This window comes from Narcine bancroftii, chromosome 11 (assembly GCF_036971445.1).
Source record: "Narcine bancroftii isolate sNarBan1 chromosome 11, sNarBan1.hap1, whole genome shotgun sequence".
Classification (NCBI taxonomy): Eukaryota; Metazoa; Chordata; class Chondrichthyes; order Torpediniformes; family Narcinidae; genus Narcine; species Narcine bancroftii.
In genome coordinates, this window is record NC_091479.1 from 13,722,704 (window position 1) to 13,738,757 (window position 16,054).

Below are 16,054 nucleotides of genomic sequence, written 5' to 3' on the forward strand. Positions count from 1 at the left end.
TTCAGTTTATATAAGTCTTTATTACTAAATCCAAAGCTGAATTCACACTACAATATGCAAGCCCTTCCCAATTATACTTATCAATGCCTGGACTGGTCCCAACTGCCGAAGCGAGGCAACGACTGCACACTTGTAGTAGGTTGTCGAGGCGCCGGTAGCAGCTTCTCTACCTCCCTCGACTGGGACGTTAGCTGGACTCTTCTTGCTGAGAGATGTTGCCACCTCTTGGAGAGTCTCTCCATTCAGCAGTGGGACCATGGCTTATATAACCCAAAAGTTGTTTACTTCAGATCTTATCTCTTTGAACAAATGGTTTAATTATCTTCAAAGTCTCCTGTCAGTTAGCGACCAACAAAAGAAAACTGCACTGGGCCTCATGGTGTAAATTAGATAATGTCTTCCTATTCAACTGAATCCTGGGTCCCATGGTGGAATTAGATGTGTCGACTAAATATGCATCCTGGACCAAATAGTGTAAACCAGACGTGTCTGGTTCTCAGCCTTGCAGCATCAGAAGTAAAAGACACAGTTTAAATCTTCCATTAAACCAATTGAGGTTCATCCATGACCCAACGTGAATGCCGACGTGCGCCCCATACCCCTTGGTTTGGAGAACACTCATTTTCTTGAAGTTTACAAATGAGAGTTTAGGAAACACCCATTCCCACATGGCAAAGGCATCCAGACTCTTACCCCTCCCTCCCACCTCCCAAGTATTGCTCCCAAAATGCCAAACCCCCTAATACCACCTTCCCCCAGCCCCCTCCATCACCAGAATAGGGAGAGAAGGGAGAAGCTATCAGTTGACAAACAGTTCATGGGACTGGGCAGGATAACAATTCCGCACTGAATAGATGGGCCAAATGACCTGCTTCTGCAATGTTCTGTCCTTCAACAGTAGAAAGAACATTTAGATAAACCTATGTAAAGGACAAGTACAGCCCTCACTATTCAACAGACAACACACTGGAGAGTCAAAGTCCAGGTCATTAATTTGGCATGTGCCAAGTATATTAAGCTGCAGGATGGTGACAGGGCTGTTAAGATTAGCTAGATGGGGATGGGAATGATGGTCATGGCCCGTCCCTGGCTAGAATAACAGGGTGTGGGGTCAGATTAGCCACAGAGTCCCACTCACTTGTGGACCTGCTGGTGCTTCAACAGGTCAGATGATTGGGTGAAGCTCTTGCTGCAGCTGAAGCAGGTGAAAGGCCTCTCACCAGTGTGGACGCACTGGTGGTTCCTCAGGCTGGTGGAGTGGGTAAAGCTCTTACCACACTCAGAGCAGGTAAAGGGCCTCTCGCCAGTGTGGACATGCAGGCGATCCTGCAAGTGGGAGGCCTTGGTGAAGCCCTTGCCACATTCGGGGCAAGTGAGGGGTCTCTCCCCGGTGTAGACCCTTTGGTGGGTCAGCAGGTTGGAGCTCTGGATGAAGCCCATTCCGCACTTGGGGCAGATGAATGGCTTTTCCCCAGTGTGCACCGCTGGTGGTTCAACAAGTCAGAAGTTTGGGAGAATCCCTTGCAGCACTCACGACAGGTGAAAGGCTTCTCCCCAGTGTGGACCCGCTGATGTTTCTCAAGGCTTGCCCATGTGGTGAAGGACTTGTCGCACTCATGACAGCTGTACAATTCTCCCCAGTTTGGAACCGCTGGTAAGTCCTCAGATTGGAGCTCTGGGTGAACCCCTTCCCACACTCGGAGCAGGTGAAGGGCCTCTTCCTGGCGTGGATCCACTGGTGAGTCTTCAAGATGGACAAAGGGGCAAACTTTTTTCCACACTTGGGGCAGGTGAACGGCCTCTCCCCAGAGTGGACCCACTGGTGACTCAGCACGTTGGATGAATCAGTGAAGCCCTTGCCTCAATCAGGGCAGGTGAATGTCCTTTCCCTAGTGTGGACACGCTGGTGGGTCAGCAGGTGGGAACACTGGGTGAATCCCTTCCCACACTCGGGGCTGACAAATGGCCTCTCCCCGGTGTGGACTCGCTGGTAGTTCCTCAGGCTGGAGGTCTGAGTGAAGCACTTGTCGCACTCAGTGCAAGTGAAGGGCTTCTCCCCGGAGTGGACCCGCTGGTGAGTCCGCAGGTGGGATGACTCAATGAAGTCATTGCCACACTCAGGACAAGTAAAAGGCTTCTCCCCAATGTGGATCCGCCGGTGTTTCTCAAGGCTTGACAACGTGGAGAAGGCCTTCTAGCACTCAGGGCAGGAGAAGGGTCTCTCCCGGGTGTGGACCCGCAAGTGCATCCTCAAACTGGAGATCTGGGTGAAGCCCTTGCCGCATCGGGGCAGGAAAAGGGCCTCTCCTCGGAGTAGAACCGTTGATGTGTCCGCAGTTGGGACAACTCGGTGAAGTCCTTCTCGCGCTTGGGGCAGGTGAAGGGTCTCTCCCTGGTGTGGACCCTCTGGTGGCTCCTCAAATTGGAGATCTGGGTGAAGCACTTGACGCACTCAGGGCAGGTGAAGGGTCTCTCCCCGGTGTGGATCCTCTGGTGGGTCCTCAAATTGGAGATCTGGGTGAAGCCTGTGCCGCACTCGGGGCAGGAGAAGGGCCTCTACCCAGAGTGGACCCGTTGATGTGTCCGCAGTTGGGACAACTCGGTGAAGCCTTTGCCACACACAGGGCAGGTGAAGGGTCTCTCCCCGGTGTGGACAGTCTGGTGGCTCCTCAAATTGGAAATCTGAGTGAAGCCCTTGCCGCACTCAGGGCAGGTGAAGGGTCTCTCCCCGGTGTGGATCCTCTGGTGGGTCCTCAAATTGGAGATCTGGGTGAAGCCCTTGCCGCACTCAGGGCAGGTGAAGGGTCTCTCCCCAGTGTGGACTCTCTGGTGGTTCAGCAGGTTCGAGGTCTGGGTAAAGCACTTGCCGCACTCGAGGCAGGCAAATGGCTTTTCCTGGGTGTGGACACGTTGGTGCAGCCACAGGGTGGAGGTCTGGGTGAAGCACTTTCCACACTTGGGACAGAAGAATGGCTTTTCTCCAGTGTGCACCCGCTGATGGTTCAGCAGGTCGGAGGTCTGGGTGAATCCCTTGCAGCACTTGGGACAAGTGAAGGGCTTCTCCTTAGTGTGGATCCATTGATGTTTCTCAAGGTTTGCCCATGTGGTGAAAGCCTTCTTGCACTCGGAGCAGGTGAAGGGTCTCTCCCCAGTGTGGACCCTCTGGTGGGTCCTCAAATTGGAGTTCTGGGTGAAGCCCTTGCCGCACTCAGGGCAGGTGAAGGGTCTCTCCCCCGTGTGGACCCTCTGGTGCCTCGTTAAGTCACTGGACCCTTTGAAGTTCTTCCCGCAGGCGGAGCACTGAAACGGGTTCATGGAGACCAGAGGGGGGGGACACCAGAGGGGGGGGAACCAGAGGGGGGGGGGGACACCAGAGGGGGGGGACCAGAGGGGGGGGACACCAGAGGGGGGGGGGGGACCAGAGGGGGGGGGGACCAGAGGGGGGGGACACCAGAGGGGGGGGGACACCAGAGGGGGGGGAACCAGAGGGGGGGGACACCAGAGGGGGGGGGGACACCAGAGGGGGGGGGATCAGAGGGGGGGGCCAGAGGGGGGGGACACCAGAGGGGGGGCCAGGGGATAGATCAATGCAGTCCTGTCCCGGGCGTGCGCAGCCCGATGCCGGCTCCCGGACAGCGGGTTCAATCAAGGCCGAGGCCGGGTGCCGGGGGGAAGCGTCCTCCAGCCGGCCGTGAGCAACCCCGGGCCCCGCTGCTCCGCTCTCCTCCCGCCCGGGCAGCAAGGCCTGGAGCCCTGGTGCGGCTGCCCGGCGCGTGACGTCACTCCGCGCGCACCTGCGCACTCCCGGCTTGCCCGGGGACGGGGCCCGGTCTGGGCCGAGGAGACGTCTGGGTAACAGGCCTCGCCATCGCTCGCGGCCGGACCCCACTCCCCACCCGGCGCGGTCAAGCTCCGACGTCCCAATCTCCCGACAAAACGGCGCCGCGGGGCCAAAGAGACCTCGTGGGCGGCGGCAGCGAGCGGAGAGGGAGAGTCCCGAGCCGCAGTGGTCCGGGGGGAAGGGGGGGGGGGGTCAGAGAGGGGGAGGGGGGAGAGATGGGGGGGGATATGAAATGAAGGGCCTGGGGGGGGAGAGAAGGAGCTGGAGGGAGGGAATGGGTGGGGGGAGAGACTTCGGGGAGTGAGAAGGGGCTGGAGGGAGAGACGGGGGGGAGAGAGTAGGGGCTGGAGGGAGAGACGGGGGGATATGAAGGGCAGGGGGAGAGACTGGGGGAGTGAGAAGGGGCTGGGGGAGAGACGGGGGGGGGGGGGAGGGAGTTGGGGGCGAGAGAGAAAGGGCCGGAGGGCGAGACGGGGGGAGAGAGAAGGGGCTGGAGGGAGAGACTGGGTCGGGGAGAGAAGGGACTGGAAGGAGAGACGGGGGATATGAAATGAAGGGCAGGTGGGAGAGACTGGGGGAGTGAGAAGGGGCTGGGGGAGAGACGGGGGGGGATGGGGCGAGAGAGAAGGGGCGAGAGAGAAGGGGCTGGAGGGCGAGACGGGGGGGAGAGAGAAGGGGCTGGAGGGCGAGACGGGGGGGAGAGAGAAGGGGCTGGAGGGAGTGACGGGGGGGGGGGAGAGAAATAAGGGGCTGGAGGGAGAGACGTGTGGGGGGGGGGGTGGTGGGGGATGGAGGGGGACTTTGAGTATCTCAGGCCAATTGGCTGAGTTGACAAGGATCGAAAGATTCGACAGTGCAGGGCGGTGAGAAACCGCGATGCAAGAACCAGGGAAAAGGTGCGAGGAAATGCATGCAAACGAAAGGATGGAAAACAGATGAAGGGAAGCGTGGACATTAAGTAATTAGCAGAGGTTAATGCAGGATTCTTCGAGCCCGAGAAAATGAAAATAATTTTGGGCCACATCAGAAACACTTGAGATGGTTTTCCCTCAAGAAGTCAACGAACAGCGATTGCCCCGCTCTATTGCCCCGCCTCCTGCAGATGTTGGAAAACTGGAGCAATACATGAAGTGCAAGAGGAACCTTGCGAGTCTTGCCCCACTCTCGCCAGCTGCGAAGAGTTCAAAAGTGACGACTGACTCAGGCACAATTTCTCGGATGATTTTACTAAGTCATGAACCATTCATGTGGATGTTCAGAACTAAGATGCACTAACATCTATGTCGCAAACCCGGCGTTTCTGGACGGTGTGGGAATACACCCCATGCGGTGCGGAAGGTGTGGCGAAAGTGAGAGAGGAGAGAGGAGGCGCAGGTCCATTTTACAGGAGTAAACTGAAGCAGCGTGAATATCATGCGGGCTGGGTGGGAGGGAATTGGATACCTTTCGTCTACTGTAAAGGAAGACAAAGATCTGCCTCCTGAAGATGTTGAAAAACTGGAGCAATACATGAAGTGCAAGAGGGACCCAGCGAGTCAGGTAACATCCAGCATTCGGTGCAGAAAATGCTCCTGTTCCCACATCAATTTAGTTTTGTACAGATTTGTTTTCTTGTCATTTATTATAGATAGTGCTTAGAAACCTTCAAATAGGAAAGGTATCTGTTATAACATATTCAAATTGACACTGCTCCGAAAGTCTCAAATCTGTTTCTATTTTCCTCTCCAAATATGATCTTAATTGATAATATACAAATCTTGTATTTTGTGATATCCCAAAAGTCACGAAAATTAAGCCTCTAAAGCAATCTCTGATTTTTCCTATACCTTTCGAAACAAATGTTTTAAAATTGATATTTCTCTTCTACCTTTAAAAAATGTCATAGTTCCATTCATACAGTATTTGCTGTGGACTGTCTTCACCGATATTATTCATCTCACTATGAACCCAAAAGGTACTTCCCCCCACCCTCCCCCTTTGACACCAAGAACACAAAAATCCCAATTGAGCTGCCTTAGAATACTTTTTAAAATTTGGTACTCTCAAACCTCCTTGATCTTTTTTTCCTTGTTAATTTTTCCATACTTATCCTTGCTGATTTTCCACTCCATAAAATCACTCTCATACTCTTATTTAATCGTCTAAAAAACATTTCAGGCACAGTAAATTCTAGGAAACATATTCATTTTGACACAATTCACACACCCTATCAACGTTATTGGTAATTCCTTCCATTTTTTTAAAAAACGTCCTCTAATCTTTTTAGTAGTGATAAATAGTTCAATTTATACAAATTATTCAATTGTTTACTTACTATTATCCCCAAATATTTAACTGCATCATTTTGCCATTTAAATTTTACATTGTGTATAGTTTGCATTAACCATCGGCATCGTTTCATTCTTATACACCTTAACCTTGTATCCTGATACTAATCCATATTCTATTAATTTTTCTTTTAATCTATTCAATGAGATTTCTGGCTTAGTCAACATACTATAACATCATCTGCAAAAAGACTAATTTTATAATCTTAATCTCCTATCTGAAACCAGTAATTTCTTCACCTCTTCGAATCACTTCAGCTAACAGTTCTATTGCCAATGCAAATAGAAATGGTGAGAGTGGTCAACCCTGCCTAGAAGACGATTGTAATCAAATCAAGCGACATTTGACCATTTACTACTACTTTCATCTTTGGTTCATTATTCACTGCTTTTATTCCTTTTATAAATATCTTAGGAAATCCAAACCTATAAAATACCTTAAATAAAAATTCCCATTCTAATCTATCAAATGATTTTTCTGCACCTAAAATAGCTGGTACTGCTGGAACTTTCATTTTTTGATAACAAACAACAATGGACCCAACACCAATCCCTGGGTAACCACTAATTTGCATCTATTTAGTTGCTTCTCCCACAAATCCGAGTGAAAATACACAGGACTCAACCCAGAAATCTCAGTAACCTATCTTTATCGCCTATGGACATTGGAAGACCAGCAGAGTTCCTCCAGCATTTCTATGCATTGTTAGTGAAGGAACACATCTCGTTACAATTCACAATGGATGAGATATGACACCCTCTTGCCTCCATCCTTTACGGACATTCGCTATGCATCCACCACAGCCCGCCACCTGGAGTGGACTCCTCATAGTTGGATTTCCAGCATCATCCGCAGTTCAGCGATTGTCTGAAGAGGAGAAAAAAAAACAAGTTGGCCAACTTGGTGGGCTTTATACTTCAGCCATATAATAGAAAGGGAGCTTTCTGAGCAGACAGGAAGGGGAAGGGAAACTGGAAGGGAGCCAGAGGGATTGGAAAGAGAGAGTCCAGGAGATGTTAAAGGAAATTGGATAGTCAATATTCATATTGTCTGATTAGAAACTGCAGAGACGGAATATAAGGAGTCGTTCCTCCCATTTGCTGGTAGTTTCTGTATGGCAGTAAATGAGGCCATGAACCGGACCTATTCCTCATCTCCTTTTCTCCATGTCCCCGCACCTCTTCCCAATCAGAGCGACCCCCAATCGTGACTCAGCTTTTTAATTCTTCCTGCCCACCTGTATCCATCTACGACTCTGCCTGTCATAGATAGAATGCAAGAGGTCATAGATGGCTCCTCCATCCTCTCCCCCGACTCTGCCTGCTCTTTGCTCACACCTCAATGAAACGTCAGTATCTCCAGGATTGCACTGCAGTCCAGTGACTGCAGACTCCCCTATTTAAATTTACATGGTGCGCATGTGGAATGAGCTGCCAGAGGAAGTAGTGGAGGCAGGTGAAATTAGAAGATATAGATTCAGGAACATGGATCGGAAGGGTGTAACAGGGATGTGGGCCAAATGGGGCCAGCACGAACAAGCTGGGCCAACAGGCCTGTTTTCTGTGCTGCACAACTTCATGACCCATTGAGGCTGATCCATGACCACGTGAAGGTCAACTTGCGCCCTATACCCCTTGGTTTGGAGAACACTCATTTTCTTGGAGTTTACAAATGACAGTTTAGGAAACACCCATTCCCACATGGCAAAGGCATCCAGACTCTTACCCCTCCCACCCACCCCCCAAGTATTGCTCTCAAAATGGCCAAACTCCCTAATACCACCTTCCCCCAGCCCCCTCCATCACCAGAATAGGGAGAGAAGGGAGAAGCTATCAGTTGACAAACAGTTCATGGGACTGGGCAGAATAACAATTCAGCACTGAATAGATGGGCCAAATGACCTGCTTCTGCACTGTTCTGTGCTTCAACAGTAGAGAGAACATTCAGATAATCCTATGTAAAGGACAAGTACAGCCCTCACTATTCAACAGACAACACACTGGAGAGTCAAGGTCCAGGTCATTAATTTGGCATGTGCCAAGTATATTAAGCTGCAGGATGGTGACAGGGCTGTTAAGATTAGCAAGATGGGGATGGGAATAATGGTCATGGCCTGTCCCTGGCTAGAATAACAGGGTGTAGGGTCAGATGAGCAACAGAGTCCGACTCACTTGTGGACCTGCTGGTGCTTCAACAGGCCAGATTATTGGGTGAAGCTCTTGCTGCAGCTGAAGCAGGTGAAAGGCCTCTCACCTGTGTGGACTCGCTGGTGGTTCCTCAGGCTGGAGGAGTGGGTAAAGCTCTTACCACACTCAGAGCAGGTAAAGGGCCTCTCGCCAGTGTGGACACGCCGTTGCTTCTGCAAGTGGGAGGCCTTGGTGAAGCCCCTGCCGTATTCGGGGCAAGTGAAGGGTCTCTCCCCGGTGTGGACCCTCTGGTGGGTCAGCAGGATGGAGGTCTGGGTGAAGCCCTTGCCGCACTCAAGGCAGGTAAACAGCTTTTCCTGGGTGTGGACCCGCTGGTGCATCCACAGGTTAGAGGTCTGGGTGAAGCCCTTTCCGCACTTGGGGCAGATGAACGGCTTTTCCCCAGTGTGCACCCACTGGTGGTTCAACAGGTCAGTGGTTTGGTTGAATCCCTTGCAGCATTCAGGACAGGTGAAGGGCTTTTCTCCGATGTGGAGCCGCCGGTGTTTTTTTTTTTTTTTTTTTTTTTTTTTTTAAATTTTTTTTATTTTTCACACCATAAATCACATTAGCCATGATATACACAATTTCTTTTTCACACATATACAGTGACTTTTTCTCCCCCCCCCCTTTCCTCCCAAACCACCCCCCCACCCCCCCTCTCATCCATTTTAGGTATACAATCTAGGTTGCATTAATCCAGTCAGACAATGTTGTCATTCAACAAAATTATACCAGAAATTCTACTGAGTCCATTCTTTTCTTTCCTTCTCCTTCCATCAACTTAGGTAATGTTTGTCCCCGGTAGGTTTTCGCTATTGTATTTAATGTAAGGCTCCTATACTTGTACGAATATTTCAATATTATTTCTTAACCAATATGTTATTTTTTCTAATGGAATACATTTATTCATTTAAATTTGGTAGTTTATTCCTTTTAATTTGGTTATGTATTCCATTAATATTTAAAGACATATAGTTCAGCGTAGCCCTTTTATATTTTGTTTATCTTCTCTTTCCGTTTTTCCATCATTACCTTTCCTCCTTTTCCATTTCTGTTTTCTTATTTTCAACTCTTTATAAGACAACATTCCTACAACATCCAACATTTTCCTTATTCTCCTATTTCTATCTTATTTATTCCCAATCTCCCATTCACCTCCTGAGTTGTCCTTTATCCCTTGTCGGACAACCACATCTCCCCTCTCCATTTGGATTTGCGAATCCACTCGCAAGCGTCAACTGATTTTGCAGTGACCGCTATTTCCCCCCACCCCGCCTCCCCCAGAAAAGATTTCACTTTTCATATGTCACAAAGGTCACTCTTTTAATTCCCTCCTTATTCTCTCTATTCCATTACCTTCCCTTATTAATTCTTGTCTATACTATCTATATTTTCCTCTAAGTACAGATACATTCACGTATGCTCCTTGTCTCTATTCACTCTTATACCTCTTTACCCGCATACATATCAATCGTGATCATTTTTACTCTCATTACCCGTCTTCATCCCTCAGTCTATTTTTGTCTTTACCCACATACATATCAATTGTGATCATCTTAACTCTCATTACCCGTCTTCCTCCCTCAGTCTATTTTTGTAATTGTTCTGCAAATTTTCGTGCTTCTTCTGGATCCGAGAATAGTCTGTTTTGTTGTCCTGGAATAAATATTTTCAATACCGCTGGATGCTTTAGTATAAATTTATACCCTTTCTTCCATAAAATCGCCTTTGCTGTATTGAACTCTTTTCTCTTCTTTAGGAGTTCAAAACTTATATCTGGATAAATGAAGATTTTTTGCCCTTTATACTCCAGTGGTTTGTTGCCCTCTCTTACTTTTTCCATTGTCTTCTCCAGTACCTTTTCTCTTGTAGTATATCTTAGGAATTTTACTACAATAGATCTTGGTTTTTGTTGTGGTTGTGGTTTAGAGGCCAATACTCTATGTGCCCTTTCTATTTCCAATTCTTGCTGTAGTTCTGGACATCCTAGGGTCTTAGGGATCCACTCTTTTATAAATTCCCTCATATTCTTGCCTTCTTCATCTTCCTTAAGGCCCACTATCTTTATGTTATTTCTTCTGTTATGGTTTTCCATTGTATCTATTTTTTGAGCTAGTAGTTCTTGTGTCTCTTTAGTTTTTTTATTAGATTTCTCCAATTTCTTTTTTAAGTCTTCTACCTCCATTTCTGCTGCTACTGCCCGCTCTTCCATCTTGTCCATTTTCTTTCCCATTTCTGTTAAGGTCATCTCCATTTTATTTATTTTCTCTTCTGTGTTGTTTATTCTTTTTCTTAAATCCTTAAATTCCTGTGTTTGCCATTCTTTAAATGATTCCATGTATCCTCTAATAAGAGCAAGTATATCCTTTACCTTGCCTCTCTTTTCTTCTTCTATTTCACCATACTCTTCCTCTTCTTCTTCCTCTGGGTTGGCCATCTGTTGTTTCTTTGGTGCCCTTTCCTCCTCTTCTTTCTTGTTTCTGTTGTCTTCTGTGGTCTCTTCTTGCTGCAGGTGTTCTGCAGCTGTCGTTGCCGGCTGTGGAGATCGACTCCCCAGCTGGTCCCCCCTCCCGTCGGTGTGTTTTTTTTCATGCGCGGTTGCGCACTTTTACTCGGCTCTGCGAGCCATTTTTGTAGTCCATTATTTACCGACCTGAGGGAGCGGGTTTCTCTCTCCGCAGCGGGCCTCTTCGGACAGGTAAGGCCTTCACCTTTTTCCTCCTTTGTCTTCTCTTCCTCTCTTCTTACCGTTGCTTTCGACTTTTCTTTTTTTGTCGCCATCTTCTATCCACCTTTATACTCACTTTTCTGTAACTTTTATTTCTGTGCCTTTGTGTTTTCTCTTGTTTTTCCCGACTTTTCTGGAGAGGGCTGGAGTTCACCGTCCGGCCACTACTCCATCGCGTGACTCCTCCGAGCCGCCGGTGTTTCTTGAGGCTTGACAACATGGTGAAGTCCTTCTTGCACTCAGGGTAGGAGAAGGGACTCTCCCCGGTGTGGACCCACTGGTGCATCCTCAAATTGGAGATATGGTTGAAGCCCTTGCCGCACTCGGGGCAGAAGGGCCTCTCCCCGGAGTGGACCGGTTGATGTGTCCGCAGTTGGGCTGACTCAGTGAAGCCCTTGCCGCACTCAGGACAAAGGCTTCTCCCCAGTGTGGATACGCCGGTGTTTCTCAAGGCTTGACAACGTGGTGAAGGCCTTCTTGCACTCAGGGCAGGAGAAGGGCCTCTCCCGGTGCGGACCTGATGGTGGCTACTCAAATTGGAGATCTGGGTGAAGCCCTTGCCGCATTCGGGGCAGGAGAAGGGTCTCTCCCCGGAGTGGACCCATTGATGCGTCTGCAATTGAGACAACACGGTGAAGTCCTTCTCGCACTTAGGGCAGGTGAACGGTCTCTCCCCAGTGTGGACCTGCTGGTGGCTCCTCAAATTGGAGATCTGGACTCGATTTGGATGGTGCACAAAAAATATTTGTTATGATAGCCCTAGCTGTGGCAAAAAAATGTATTATGTCAGCCTGGAAATTAGAAGATAACTTGAGAATACAACAATGGTATATAGAAATGAACAAATGTATTCCATTAGAAAAAATAACATATAATTTAAGTAATAACATTACAATATTTGAACAAATATGGGAGCCATACATGAAACATAATAGAGAAAACCTACCGTGGACATCTACCACCTAAAATGACAGAAGGAGAAGAGAATGAAAAGAACTGACTCAGTGGAATTTCTTGTTTATTTTTATTGAGTGACAACATTGTTTGACGGGTTTAATGTATCTTATATTCTGAACTTTTAAATAAATGGATGGGGAGGGAGGGAGGGAGGGAGGGGAGGAGGGAAGAAGGAAAATGTATGTATCTTGATCAATATGGTTTATAATGTGAAAAATAAAAAAAAATTTAAAAAAAAAATTGGAGATCTGGGTGAAGCCCTTGCCGCACTCAGGGCATGTGAAGGGTCTCTCCCCCGTGTGGACCCTCTGGTGTGTCAGGATCAGTACCCATGGATTGGTGGTTAGCTAATGTTACACAACTATTTAAAAAGGTGGGTAGAGAAAAAGAGGGGAATTATAGGCCGGTGAGCCTTACATCAGTAGTGGGCAAAATGATGGAATCCATTATTAAGGATGTAATAGCAGAGCATATGACTAGCAGAGAAGGGATCGGACGGAGTCAACATGGATTTACAAAAGGTAAATCGTGCTTGACAAATCTATTGGAATTCTTTGAGATGGTGACAGTTAAAATAGATGGGGGAGAGCCAGTGGATGTGGTGTACCTGGACTTCCAAAAGGCCTTCGATAAGGTCCCGCATAAATGACTGGCTTAGAAAATCAAGGCACATGGGATTGGGGGCAAAGTATTGATGTGGATTGAGAACTGGCTGGCAGGTAGAAGACAGAGAGTTGGGATAAATGGCTCGTTTTCTGAGTGGCAGGCGGTGACCACAGGGTGCCACAGGGATCTGTACTGGGACCATAGCTGTTAACAATTTACATTAATGATCTGGATGAGGGGATTGCATGTAATATCTCCAAATTTGAAGATGACACTAAGCTAGGAGGGGTTGTGTGCACGGAAGAGGGGGTCAGGAAGCTCCAGTGTGATTTGGATAAATAGAGGGACTGGGCAGATCCATGGCAAATGCACTACAATGTGGATAAATGTGAGGTTATCCACTTTGGTCATACAAACCGGAGGGTAGATGACTATTTGAATGGCAATAGATTAAGAGATGGGGAAGTGCAGAGAGACCTAGGGGTACTTGTACATCAGTCTCTGAAGGCGAGCATGCAGGTACAGCAGGCGGTTAAAAAGGCAAATGGTATGTTGGCCTTCATATCAAGAGGGTTTGAGTATAGGAACAAGGATACCTTACTGCAGCTGTACAGGGCCTTGGTGAGACCCCACCTGGAGTATTGTGAGCAGTTTTGGTCACCTTATCTAAGGAAGGATGTTCTTGCAATGGAAGGAGTGCAGAGGCGATTCAACAGGCTGATACCTGGAATGGCAGGAATGACTTAGGAGGAAAGATTGTGCAAATTGGGATTGTACTCGCTGGAATTTAGAAGATTGAGAGGGGATCTCATAGAGACATTTAAAATTCTGGCAGGACTGGACAGAATGGATGCAGATGGGATGTTTCCAAGGATGGGAAAATCCAGAACCCAGGGCCATGGTTTGAGGATAATAGGCAAACCATTTAGGACTGAGATGAGGAGGAATTTCTTTACCCAGAGGGTGGTGAATCTGTGGAATTCATTGCCAGAGGGCAGTAGTGGCAGGTTCATTAAATATATTTAAGAGGGAATTAGATCTATTTCTTCAGTTTCAGGGTATTAAAGGTTACGGAGAACAGGCGGGGACGGGGTACTGAACTTTAAGATCAGCCATGATCTCGTTGAAAGGCAGAGCAGGCTCGAAGGGTCGAATGACCTACTCCTGCTCCTATCTTCTATGTTTCTATGTTTCTATGTCCTCAAATTGGAGATCTGGGTGATGGCCTTCTTGCACTCGGAGCAAGTGAAGGGACTCTCCCCGCTGTGGACCCGCTGGTGGGTTCTCAAATTGGAGTTCTGGGTGAAGCCCTTGCCGCACTCAGGGCAGGTGAAGGGCCACTCCCCGGTGTGGACCCGCTGATGGGTCCTCAGGCTGGAGGTCTGAGTGAAGCCCATGCCACACAGTGCAAGTGAAGGGTCTCTCCCTCGTGTGGACCCACTGGTGTTTCTCAAGGCTTGACGAAGTGGGAACAGCCTTCCCATACTCGGGGCAGGTGAAGGGTCTCTCCTCAGTGTGAACCCACTGGGGGGTATTCAAATTGGAAATCTGGGTGAAGCCCTTGCCGTACTCAGTGCAGGTGAAGGGTCTCTCACCCGTGTGGACCCTCTGGTGTTTCTCAAGGCTTGACAAAGTGGTGAAAGACTTCTTGCACTCATGCCAGGTGAAGGGTCTCTCCCCCGTGTGGACCCGCAGGTGGGTATTCAAATTGGAAATATGGGTGAAGCCCTTGCCGTACTCAGTGCAGGTGAAGGGTCTCTCACCCGTGTGGACCCTCTGGTGTTTCTCAAGGCTTGACAAAGTGGTGAAAGACTTCTTGCACTCATGCCAGGTGAAGGGTCTCTCCCCCGTGTGGACCCGCAGGTGGGTCCTCAAACTGCAGATGTGGGTGAAGGCCTTCTCGCACTCGGAGCAGGTGAAGGGTCTCTCCCCACTGTGGACCCTCTGGTGGGTATTCAAATTGGAAATCTGGGTGAAGCCCTTGCCGTACTCAGTGCAGGTGAAGGGTCTCTCCCCACTGTGGACCCTCTGGTGGGTATTCAAATTGGAAATCTGGGTGAAGCCCTTGCCGTACTCAGTGCAGGTGAAGGGTCTCTCACCCGTGTGGACCGTCTGGTGTTTCTCAAGGCTTGACAAAGTGGTGAAAGACTTCTTGCACTCATGCCAGGTGAAGGGTCTCTCCCCCGTGTGGACCCGCAGGTGGGTCCTCAAACTGCAGATGTGGGTGAAGGCCTTCTCGCACTCGGAGCAGGTGAAGGGTCTCTCCCCAGTGTGGACCCTCTGGTGGGTCCTCAAATTGTAGATCTGGGTGAAGCCCTTGCCGCACTCAGGGCAGGTGAAGGGTCTCTCCCCCAAGTGGACCCTCTGGTGTTTCTCAAGGCTTGACAAAGTAGTGACAGCCTTCCCACACTCAGGGCACCTGAAATAATTAGTGAATTCTAGGAAACATATTCATTTTGTCACAATTCACACACCCTATCAACGTTATTGGTAATTCCTTCCATTTTTAAAAAAATGTCCTCTAATCTTTTTAATAGTGATAAATAGTTCAATTTATACAAATTATTCAATTGTTTACTTACTATTATCCCCAAATATTTAACTGCATCATTTTGCCATTTAAATTTTATATTGTGTATAGTTTGCATTAACCATCGGCATCGTTTCATTCTTATACACCTTCACCTTGTATCCTGATACTAATCCATATTCTATTAATTTTTTTTTTAATCTATTCAATGAGATTTCTGGCTTAGTCAAATATACTATAACATCATCTTCAAAAAGACTAATTTTATAATCTTAATTTCCTATCTGAAACCAGTAATTTCTTCATCTCTTCGAATCACTTCAGCTAACAGTTCTATTGCCAATGCAAATAGAAATGGTGAGAGTGGTCAACCCTGCCTAGAAGACGTTTGTAATTAAATCAAGCTTGACATTTGACCATTTACTACTACTTTCATCTTTGGTTCATTATTCACTGCTTTTATTCCTTTTATAAATATCTTAGGAAATCCAAACCTATATAATACCTTAAATAAAAATTCCCATTCTAATCTATCAAATGATTTTTCTGCACCTATAGTAACTGGTACTGCTGGAACTTTCATTTTTTGATAACAAACAACAATGGATCCAACACCAATCCCTGAGGAACCACTTATTTGAATCTAGTTAGTTGCTTCTCCCACAAAGCTGAGTGAAAATACACAGGGCTCAACCCAGAAATCTCAGTAACCTATCTTTATCGCCTATGGATATTGGAAGACCAGCTGAGTTCCTCCAGCATTTCTGTGAATTCTTAGTGATGGAACACATCTCTTTACAATTCACAAATGGGTGAGATATGACAGCCTCTTCCAGGCGTATACCACACTTGCCTCCATCCTTTACGGACATTCG

General features: G+C 47.9%; 1 protein-coding gene across 1 annotated transcript; it reads right to left on the reverse strand.

The window, feature by feature from the left end:
• On the reverse strand, window positions 1-16,051 carry LOC138745185 (zinc finger protein 850-like). The gene is given in 13 exon segments (XM_069902243.1): window positions 1-1,481; window positions 1,484-1,630; window positions 1,633-2,289; window positions 2,292-3,347; window positions 3,562-3,960; window positions 5,227-5,338; window positions 7,407-7,564; window positions 8,423-8,771; window positions 11,241-11,798; window positions 12,651-12,853; window positions 13,854-14,053; window positions 14,055-15,087; window positions 15,874-16,051. Coding segments are annotated over 13 exon segments (5,397 nt in total). The 3' UTR covers window positions 1-1,134.
• Between the last annotated feature and the right edge of the window lie 3 nt (window positions 16,052-16,054).